This window comes from Artibeus jamaicensis, unplaced genomic scaffold (assembly GCF_021234435.1).
Source record: "Artibeus jamaicensis isolate MK-2021 breed Jamaican fruit bat unplaced genomic scaffold, CSHL_Jam_final contig_2423, whole genome shotgun sequence".
In the NCBI taxonomy this organism is placed as follows: Eukaryota; Metazoa; Chordata; class Mammalia; order Chiroptera; family Phyllostomidae; genus Artibeus; species Artibeus jamaicensis.
Window position 1 is genome coordinate 84,110 of NW_026521514.1, and position 11,256 is coordinate 95,365.

Here is an 11,256-nt window from a genome sequence, read left to right on the forward strand (position 1 = left end):
TTTTTCATTCACTGCCTCCTTCTTTTGCAGAAATGTGAGTTCCTGCTCTTAAAGGTCTATCACCATTTAGAGAGCAACATTTTCCCAAATATTCCACATGGAAATTATGTGAGTAACAATGAAAAAAACATCAATACAGGCCACCATGATATTACCTGCCCTTGACACGGGCACTTGTGGGATTTATGATCTGAAGTCCCTGGGAGGGAGAGCATGAGCTACTTATTGTCACCTTGGATTTCTGCTGGATTTGATGGGAATCCACAGAAGACATTGAACTCTGTCAAAACTCTCCTGTTGATTGCTACTGATATATTTTTTCACCAGGTTACAAAGGCTTCTCAATATCTAGGGAAACTTAGGAAGTTGGACATAATTAAGAAGAAGCTAATCAAGGAAAATTACTGCAAAGTGAAAGATTTTAAGGAGGCCATGGACAAATTTTTTCAGGATCCCAGGGTAAGGGGCTCTCATGCATTTGTTGCATTTTCTTTCCATGAGTCTCTCTGCTCTCATTTCCTGGTGCTGGGGACTTTTTAGAGATTCCCTCATGCTTTATGATCTTGCCAGGATGAGCAAGAGTTCAGGAAGTGAGTGGGTTTTTACATTAAGGATTTAAGCTCACCAAGGAAAAGAACTATGAGTCAGAAGGTGTGCCTGCATCCAGAATGCAGATGTCCCAAAATGCAGTCTTTTGCAAGTGATTTCCTTGCAAAAGGGAATCAACGGGTGATCAAAGGGGAATTGAAGTGTCAACGTGAAAGGAAGATCACTGGTTGTACTTAGACATCTGTGATGTTTGATTATTTCTAAGATCTTAGGTTACTTTTCTAACTCTCACTGAAAGAGACAACCCAAACCTATGGAGTAACAGTCTTCGAGAGTAGTAATGATTTCCCATTTCTGTGTAGTCATCAAGAAGTAATCATGCTCTTAGGAAACAAGTTTCTCTTAGCTCCGTGTGTTTTTAAACTTCACCTGGTTAAGAGTCCTGATAATTCTCAGTTTCAAGGTATCTAATGAGAATGATAATGAGTATCATTATTTTTGTCTGTTTTTTCTTGTAGTGTGAGAAATTACACTTAAACCAGGAGGAATTTGTGAAGAATTTCAAAGAGGTCTTCGCTATTCAAGAAACAAATTAGTACAATGCATTGGTGTAGTGCATGCTGTTGGCACCCTGAAACATCACGCCGTTTTCTGGCAGAGTTCTTGTCCCCTGATGCTATAAGCTTGGCTGCTGAAGCCACCTCCCCCATTGTATTGCTTTGGGCTAAATGTAGCCAGATTCACCTGAATGTTATATATCTTTGGCCTGGGGGTTGGTACCCACCCCAAGGTTGAACCAGCTGTGTTCAGTGACTCAGGTTTCTACGTCCACCAGAGACTGAGACTAGAGCTATTGTCCAGCTATGACCACATCCTTGCTTAGCTTTCTCCTCCACGGTATCCTGTATCCCCTACCCTCCTCCTCCTGAGAGAATTCTAACAATAAATCAGGTATTCAAGAGACTTTATCTCAGGCTTTGCTTTTGGGAGCCCACCTTAACATAATGGTCTTAGCAAGTCAGCCTTTAGGCATGGAGTACTGAGTTGGAACACTGTCTAGCCAGACTTTTCCAGGAAGAATATTGATAGTACCTGGGGTGCTCAAACAGAGTGGTTCCAAAACATTTACCTTCAGAAACTGAATGTGATACCGGGGAAGATGTATACTACCTGATGCAATTGTCTAGCATTCACAAAGGGAGAAATAGTAACCATTAGAACTGTATTTTTAGTGGCCATTTCATGTTAAATATTGATACATGATGGGCTTATAGGCAGGCAGTAAGGAAGACCTAGCACAGCCCCTAATTTTAGGAATGATAGAACTTCAGAGAAGACTGAATTCTAAGCTCAGTGTGGCCTCTGAGTCAAAGGCAAGGCCCTGATAAAGAAAGCATGAAGCCCTGAAACTCAGAATGGGGTTTTCTAGGTAGATGCACCTAAACTCTGAACTCTAGACCCCTCTGACCTCACAGATTTGCAAAGTGGTCCCTTGTCCCTATTGGTAGAGACTCCTGTCATACCCCTCATTTAAGACTATGCACAGTTCTCTCAGTATAAATAAACTAGGAATATAAGAGAGAAGACGGCAGGCTGAACAGTTCAGCAGAGCTGCAGGACTAGGAGATTTGTGTGGGACTGGATCCTGGGAATGCAGTGTTACAAGGTACCACTCACTGATTGGCAGTGGAAGGCTTCTGGTACAGGCAGACTCTCCTGGGCCACAGAGACTAATTAACCTGGCAAGTTCCAAAGGCAATGATTCTTGGTGGTTCTTAGTGGCTTGTCATGAAGGACCGTGCACACTAGATAAAGTGAAAGAAGAAATACTAGACTTGCCAGGGCCAGCAAAATGGAACTGGGGCACTCACAACCTTTAGGAAGATGGCACGGCTCTACTCTCTACAGCTGAAAACCCATCCCTCAGGAGACTGTGCCCTCAGGAGGCCTCAGAGACACCAGCTTAATGAGCTCAAGGAATGCACTGTTAAGAGGGCACCTGCATCCTTAACATGCTCAGGTGGGACTGTCCTCTGTAGGCTGGAGCAATGTAGAAATCATGTACAGAGCTGGATTCCCTCATAGAAAAGGAAATGATAGTATTCCAGAGTAACTTAAGCCAGGTAGCAGCACTCAGTTATCAGAGAAAGATGAGTAATCTCTGTAATGAGCAGCAAGCTTAGAATGACAACCAGGGACCCTGATCCATAGATGTCTAAGGAAGTAGATCCTAGAAGATGGTGTTCTCACAGGCAAGGCAGAGCAGCCAAAGGATATTGCTTCATATATTCCACCAAAAGGTATTTTTAAAAGATGATCAGATGGTTCAGGTGCTATCTGAAAGAAAATTCAACATTCCTTGCCTACTGTACAGACCTCAGCTAATCCTTCCTCCACAAGCCATTGTTGGAAATGAGGGCAGTTTTCATTAGAAAGGAGGGCGCAAATGTACACAGTAGTAATTCCCTGAGTTCTTCACCAAAGGGGCCTATGGCCATTTATTCAAGCAACCATATTCAAAACAAAGAAAATATGTAGACATTTTAAAGGTTATTAATACAATGTCTCAGTTCACACTTGGGCACCCAAACCACCTGTTAGAGTACACTTATGGAGGTAAGGTAATGTCCACCTAACTCTGAGTCCACTTGATCCATTCAGCCATCCATCAGTCCTTTCCCAAGTTCCCAGGGGTACAGTCAGGACACACACAGCAGTTGGCCGACCTGGTTTTTTATCCTATTATTCTTTAACCTAGGAAATAACAAAGACTGTCCTAGGAAAGGCCAGATGGAAGGCTCTGAAACTGAAGTTTTCTTTATTGAAAATAGTAAGTTGAAAAGAATGCCATAATTTGGGTGGAGAGAGGAACAACAGGTTGATATCACCTGCAGAGATTTAAGGTTCAAGACTTACAATCCCTATTACATCTCCATGTGATTCAACAGTCTGGCTTAGGTACAAGCTAGGTGATTTCTGGCTACTAGATGACTAATAGAAACTCAAGCAAAAGTGGGGCTAATGGCACCCAGCACTCAGACCTTGGTGGACTGCATTGTGCTTAGAGCAGTCCCTAAAGAGAGATCCCAACTAGTAGTTCTTCTCTTCTGCAGAGTAGAGCCCCTCATACTATCTGGCCAGAGAGCTCAGTTGGCAGTTTTACCTGATTTCAATCCCAAGTCACACCATACCAACCAAGGAGTCCATTCTAGTACCCTGGCCAACTGGAAAAACAAATGTGCCAGACCTGCTCAATTGCTGAGTGTTGCCTCAGTCCTGGCTGTTTAAAATGCTTGGCCAGATACCCTGAGAGCTATACCAGCAAGCCTATGTTTCAGGTGATATATGGAGCCAGATTTATAACTCCATCTAGTGAGAGAGCCCACCCTATAATGCTGTCCTATTGACTAACACAGCCTGTGGCTTCACCCATTCAGGGAGCCTACCCAGGAAACTCACTCCATCATAGAGTGTAGTTTACAACCCACCCAGTGAGGGAGCAAGGAGAGCGATGCTGCCCACTAATGAAATAGTCTCTATCCTCACTCTTCATGCACCTACATCATGCAGTTGGAGGCCCTACCAAGTCAGAAAATCTGGCCAGTTACTGTGTCCAACATCAGAGCACAGCCAATTATTTTATTTATTGTGAAGCCAAGCCTGTAACTCTGCCAATTTCAGGAAACAACATTTGGCCTCACAAGATCTCGGATCACATTCTAAGTCCCAGTATGACTGTGAAGCCCTTCTTCTTGTCCCAGCTGAACAGGAAGTCCATCTAGAGACAACATCAGACTAGGAAATATATCCTGAAACCTTTCCCACACAGGAGCCATTGCCTAAGAGAGCTTGTAACCCTGACACATTGCAGAATCCAACTAGTGGAACCTCCATACCCCAAAATACAGCCTGAAACATCACCCAACAAGAGGTGATGGCAAAGGTCAGCAAGTGGACCCATCAAACTTCAGAGAATAGTCAGGAACCTAACCTGATCAGAAAGCCCAACCAGCAGACCCAGCAAACCACACAACTCAGCCAGCATCCAACCACCAAACTCAGAGCACAGGCATTCACTTTTCCAACATAGATGCTGATAACATGCCCCACACCCCCATGAATGGATGACATCAAACTAGAAAGCTTCCAAACAACAAAAAAATAATCATCAAAATGAAAAGGCAGTTTATAAAATGGGAGAAATTACTCGCAGATCAATATTTCACTAAACAAGTATTTCCAATCGATTTTTCTAGCAGCTCAACAAATTCCTTTCAAGGGTTTAATTCCCCAAAGAGAGCCTGGCTGGCAGGCTTGTTGATGGGACAGCATCTGAATTAGCAGTTCCCTCATTCCTGCCCATGAAGTGTATGTTTTGTCCACCCAGTGAAATATGTGTCTTTGAAAGAGAGGACAGATGGACAGATGGCCATGGGAACCATGACCAACTGAGGACACCACCAAGATCATCACAGAGTGGGCCATGATGTCTAACAGGAGAAATAGGACAGTCCCAGGCCAGTCATAGTGACCAGAGATCCTGGCACTTTTTCAATATAACAGCTTGAGTGTGGCTCGGTTGCCTGGTGCTGTAGAGAAAATGGCTGATTTGTCATCATGCTACAAGGGAGAGTGTCTACCCACTCCACTGGACAGCCAAGAACAAAGAAGGCCACTGAGCTGTCATACTTGTCTGTCCGATTTACCTAGTCTCAGATGTGGGCTGTTTGCTGGGGAGATCAGCTGTGGTCTTACTTGGGGAGCATGGAGCTGTGGAAGATCCTGGAGCTCCCAAGGACCTAGGGCTTTAGGTAACCACCCGTCACCCGAACCTCCCAGAGGGGCTCCTCTGGGCATCAGCTCACACACTGCTCTGCTTTGCTGGAGAGAAGTGCCATTTGTTGAGGAGACCCAATATTCTCCTATTGTCTCTGTGCAAAATGGGCGGGATAGATCTCCCAGCAAGGCTTCACAAGGGCCCACATCAGAGTTCAGGGACTACATAAATAAACCACTAATTAAAAAAAAAACAGATTTGATTCCATTGTTCAATCACTTCCTTTAACAAAAAGCAAGTAGTCTTAGACTTCTTGGATTAAGTTTATATTTCTCATCATTCTACATGGCTTGTAAAGTATTACCTCCAAATGAAATTTTAGAATGAATCCTGTTTTTTCTTTAGCCATATTATGTAATGTTATTTTATTGATAAAGGGGCCCACTCTAAGTAGGCATGTGTTTCTGCTCCCATGGATCTAGAACTACAAAGTGTATCTACCCTGGCTTGTGTGTCTCCTAACAAATATGTGCCTCTGATGTTCTCCACACTTTCTTCCTTGGTGGGCAGGGGCTCAGAGGCACTGGACCCACTGGGATTCTCAAGTCAGAACAGAGCTGGGCCAGTGAGTGTGCAGGGTGGTCTGCTGCTTCTGAGGGAGGGTGAGAATTCTGCTTCTGATCTATAGGAGTGAGTTCCTACCGAGCCATCCAATTGAAGAAAACAGCTAGAAACTCTAGGCAATAATTGGAGAACACCCCTGGCCTGTGTGGCTCAGTGGACTGAGTGTCAGCCTGTGAACCAAAGGGTCATCTGTTCAATTCCCAGTCACGGCACATGCCAGGATTTTGGGCCAGTTCCCCAGTCAGGGGCACATGAGACACAACCACACAGTGATGTTTCTCTCCCTCTTGCTCCCTCTCTTCCCCTCTCTCTATAAACAAATAAAATCTTTTTAAAAACATAATCAGGGAACAACACTTAAAACTTTGGGAAAATGAACAAAGACAAGACAATTCTGCAGGGAAGTCAATTCTCACATGCAGCCCACACTTGATGTTCCCAGTTTACTATCACTGGGCTCTGAGAGCAGCCACAGGCTTGTGTGGTGGTCAACAGTTTGGTAGGAAGTCCACTTTCCTCATGGTCAGCAAAAACAGGCAGCCAGAGATTCTGGGGAGGAAGAGGGTAATTTCAGAAAAAAAGAACATCACAGAGAAACAGCAAATTATGTTTATAAACTCTTCCCAAGTCACCAAACATAAGTTCCAAACCAAATGACAGGCAAAAAGATGAGAGAGATGAAGATCAACATACCAATTTCTTCCTGGTAAAAGGTGGATCAGGGGACCTGGCTTAGATGTGGGCCAAATACAAACCCTAAACCTGGACCCTAGCGTTGGACTTATCCACAAGGCCTCAGGTTGCTACAATCAACTGCACAAACCCATGAACACACAAATACACACAGTCCACACACCACAGACTGCTCTCCCTGAGTGTTTGAGGTTGGAGGAGCACCTAGTCCAACCCTCTCCAGCCAGACGAACCCAGGGAGACCCACCAGGGAACAGACTCACCTTTCACAGAACTCCCAGCCTGAGAGTCTTCCCAGAAAGAAGGGTGCTCATGGGAACCAGAAGTCCTGCTACATAATAGCCCACATTCTAGAAGGGGACACTGCTGTGGGGCCTGAGTGTTACCATTTAGGTCCAGGTGCCACCCTCTCCATTCCTACATCCACAGAGATGCTTGGGGTCTCCTTCCTCACCCGTGGCTGCTGTTGCTGCTGCTGCCACTTCTTCCTGCTGGTGAATTCTCAGGTCTGGACTCTCTGTCTCATCTCTGTCCCCACAGGGTCTCCCAGGCTGGAGACTTGGCCCACTTGGAAGCTGCTCCTGGTGAAGCCAAGAAAGCCTGTTCCCTTCCTGAGTCCTCTGCTCCTTGTGCCTCCTCAGTTGCTGCCCCTCTTGCTTTCTAGGTTCCAGGCCCCATAGCTGGGGACACTTCCCAGAAAACAGGAATAGTCCCCATTGTCATTGCTCCTTGTCACATGGAAAATGTCCCAGGCACTCCCTTCTGTCCTTCACATCAGGCCAGCAGGGCTGTTAGGGCTCAACCTGCTTCTGCAGGTGGTCTTGTCCAGGTCCTCACTCAGGTGGGTCTGATGTTATTTATGAATCAAAAATTTTTGCTTGCTGCACAGGGGCCTCCCGATCCCACAGAAACCTCTGCTGTTGGCAGAACAGGGTGCCTGCTCAGCTTTCTCTGGCCCTACAGGATTGTCTACTTTCCCTGAGTCAAGGGCAGCCCCAGGTGGGAGTGTCTACCCAGGAGACTGGCGCTCATGGATTTCCCCCCCACCCATCTGCTATCCACTGCTCATTCATGTGGTGATCTTGGTGACTCTCAGCAGACTCAGGGGAAAACGGGCACATTTATGCCAATATCCAGCACAGTGGGGCCCTAGTCTGCCTGCTTTTAAGGGACAGAGGAGAGAGTTGGGGGCCCCTGGAAAAGGCTGGTGTTGTCTGTATCAGACCCTGTCTGGGTCTCACAAACCAGGGCGGCCAGGAGCAGAGGACAGCTGTGCCCGGCAGAGGATCAGCTTACTAATTTCTACCTCTAAACTGTGGGTGATGGGGCGGGAGAGAAAGACACCCCCCCATGTGTGCAGCATCCAGGACACAGTGAGACCCTGTACTCTGGGAAAGAAACATCCTCATCAGTGTATGGAATCTGTCCAGAGTCATATTCACTCCTTTCAGGGAAAGAAAAAACATATATGGAGGATGGTAGAACCTTTCCCTGTATCTTAATCTCATTGGACTAGAACTCATAGTCCCAGCCCGAGGGAGTCAGATTCAGGGAACAAACATGGAAATCATGACCCTGAGAATGGTGCTTCTCCAGCCTGTTGTCTGAACACAGAGACCTAACTCTGTTCCTCTGTACCCTCTTGGAAAATCGGGTCATGAGAACAGTGGGGTTTGCTTATGTTTTTTTTTTTAATCTTTGCTCTAAAAAGGGGACTGCTGAGGGGCTGGTCCTGCTCATAGCTGGAGGTCTCCCACCCCTGGCCCTCCAGGTCCTGACTGTCCCTCCTTGTCCTCCATTCCTGCTGCCACATGTCCTGATGGCTGAGAACCACTGTGAAGCTGCAGGAGGAGGGAAATGTGTCCGACAAAGCTCATAAAGTTACTTTCACTTCTGTTTTCCCCATTTGGGTGGAGCCCTTTCTGAGTGAGTCCATTACAGACTTCCTGCTCAGCACTGGGTCGGCTGAAACCAGGTTGAAACCAGGCTGAAACCAGGCAGGGGATACGAGGGATCAGAGGCCTGGCAGGGCCCAGGGCAGGACAATGGCAAGTACGGGCAGCAACCTCAGGACCAGGTCAGTCTCTGCCTTCCTTCCTTTAACTTCTTCTCTGGCTGTGCTGCTGCTTGACTAGCTGGCTTTAGACACTCAACTAAACCTTGACCTTAGTCCTGCTTTATACATACACTCACACTCAGTGTAATGGAATGCAGGAATATGTGATAAGGAAATTGGATCTTTGAACTGCAGAGGGACAACCGCTAGTGTGAGCTCAGCGGCCACAGCCTACAGGACTCTTGTGTTACACCTACTGCTCTGCTGATGGCCCCTCCGAACTCAGCTTTTTCTTTGTGACTTTGAGAAATGGATTTGTTATTATCTCATGACCTCTGAACTCTCTCATTTCCCTCTGGCCCCTCCACCTTCACCTAGGTCGTTTCAAAGAGGGTGCTTAAGAAAATATAAAATTCAGGTTAAACATCTGACTTTGGGTGCCTTGGTCTCCTACCTGACCTGGGCACAGCTCAGTACTGGGCCCATTCCAGTCTCTGACTGGGGCTCTGGTTCTTCCTCCAGGAGCCTTGATGAGGAAGCCAAAGAACAAGGAAGGACCAAGATGCCAAAGACCAGTGCAGACTGGTGTTTCATTTGTACTTTGATTTTCTCCTCTGGGTGGGTTCTTACTCTGACAAGGAGAAGGCTAGAAACCCAACCTTTTTCTTTAGTAATGAGTCCTAAATTGCATTACTTAATGAGTTTAATTTCTCTTTTTTGAATCCAAAAGAAATACATTATACTTTCTTTGTCATGAAATTTCAAACGACAGGGATGTATACAAAGGGAAGCAGTCCTATTCACCTTTCATCCCCTGAGGCTTCCATTCTTGGGCCTGCTGAGTGTTCTGGGCACAGCCTCTTATGTCTTTTCTATGCATTTACATGAAAACATGTAAAGCGTGTTTTCATTAAAACATGACTTGTTAGGAAAACTTACTTGTTTTCCTAAATGCATAATTTCTATCTCGTTTTTTCAGTGAGATCATATTGTATACACCATTCTGGATTTTATGTTTTTTTTAATTTTAACATTAAAATTATTAGGGTTTGTCACATTTATAAACATAAGGATCTACCTCATTCTTATTAAAAGGTGCATACTGCTCCATGAAGCTGTTTTCCATAATTGTTAAATTTTGTTCCATTTAAACCAATTATGTTGTTTTAAATTGTTCACTGTTACCAATAAACTGTGGTAATAACAATTACATATTTCTTTATGTTTTTGCATGTATACAAGTACGTGTGTCATAAATGAAAAGGTAGAATTGTTCAGGCAAAGGGTACTAATACTTCATTGTTCATAGATCCTACCAAACTGCCTTCCTCATGGCTGAACCACCGTGTTCTCCCACCACTGGCTGATGAGCCATCTCTTCACACACAGACTTCACAAGGAGCTGGATGAAGGGATGCAGCCTGTTAATCTGCATTCTCTGACTGCATGGGAGGCTGAACAGGTTTTCAAGTCTATTGGCCTGAAATTGCCTCTTCTATGAATTGCTGGTTTATTTTTGGCCAATGTAATAAGTTGATTGTCCTTCCTTTAATGACAAGGAAGAGTTTGCTGCATACTCTGAACTTATCAATATGCTTCCTTGCCTTTAACTTTTTTATGGCAACTTCTATCTTGTTAAAGCTTTCAAATTTGGAGTAAAAACTTATAGTATTGATTTTAAAAGATAGATGCACTCTGTTTATCACAAATAAATAAAAGCAATGCTGAAAGTTACTGGTGAATTCCATGCACACTGTCTTTAACTGGAGTTCTTGTGTTCATGAGGAGACAGATTCAATTCCACCTTTACTTCAGGGAAAGTTTCTTCTCTAGTATGTACAACATGTATTTTTTTTAATTTGGGGTAAAACTCTTCTTCCATGCATGCAACTTTAACCTTCACAGCTTTATTTGTCCCTAATAAATCAGCTTTTTACTTCCTGCTCATAATAGTTGTCTCAAATTTTCATTTATGACAACTACTTAATTTTTAGTAGTTCTTGTGGGGTTTTCTTACTACCAATTTTTTGAAATGCTGAGTCTGTGAGTCTCCCAGCAGTAGCCCTCTGTCGGTGTAAAGTCCAGGTAATCAGTCTCCAGCTGTGGCCAGAGCTGAGCTCTGCTTTCCTAGGAGGAAGTGACTTCCCAGCTTTCTGCTCTCTGTTCCCTGGACCTCATCAAAATGGTCATGGCCAGCTCCAAATGGTGAGCCTTTGGGGAGGTAATTCTACTCTGCCTTTCAGGGACATTTGACATGGTTTCTTCAGCTTTTTGGTCTGAAAAACTTTACTGTTTACACTGAGGGGCAATCTGACTGTGTGTTGGGACCCCTCACTCCAGCCCTGCCTGACCCTTATAAGCTCACCTGTCTTTATTGCTCCCAGCAGAACTCCTTGTCCTTGACCAAGCCTAGGTTCCCATTCTCTGCTCTGGGACTAGTTTTTTTCATATTTTGAATGGTGTCTTTTAAAGCAGAAAATATTTAATTTTTCCCTAATTTATCAGTGTTTTTCTTTATTGGTCAAGCTTTTGGTTTCATAGCTATCTTTTTGTCTTC

General features: G+C 44.7%; 1 protein-coding gene and 1 long non-coding RNA gene across 5 annotated transcripts in view; both read left to right on the forward strand.

Moving 5' to 3' along the window:
- LOC119041954 (nuclear body protein SP140-like protein) overlaps positions 1-1,512 on the forward strand; it is a 49,954-nt gene extending 48,442 nt beyond the window's left edge. For all 4 annotated transcript variants that reach the window (XM_037135457.2, XM_037135455.2, XM_037135453.2 and 1 more), the window contains 3 exons: positions 31-108; positions 328-459; positions 1,068-1,512. In XM_037135457.2, coding sequence (XP_036991352.2) covers positions 31-108; positions 328-459; positions 1,068-1,145 — 288 coding nt within the window. In that variant the 3' untranslated portion in view covers positions 1,146-1,512. The remainder of the gene's footprint in view (positions 1-30; positions 109-327; positions 460-1,067) is intronic.
- Positions 1,513-8,535: 7,023 nt separating this feature from the next.
- LOC128626950 (uncharacterized) lies at positions 8,536-10,746 on the forward strand. Its single transcript, XR_008391067.1, has 3 exons — positions 8,536-8,720; positions 9,222-9,317; positions 10,009-10,746. It is a non-coding gene; the product is annotated as an uncharacterized LOC128626950 (long non-coding RNA).
- The last annotated feature ends 510 nt before the right edge of the window (positions 10,747-11,256 follow it).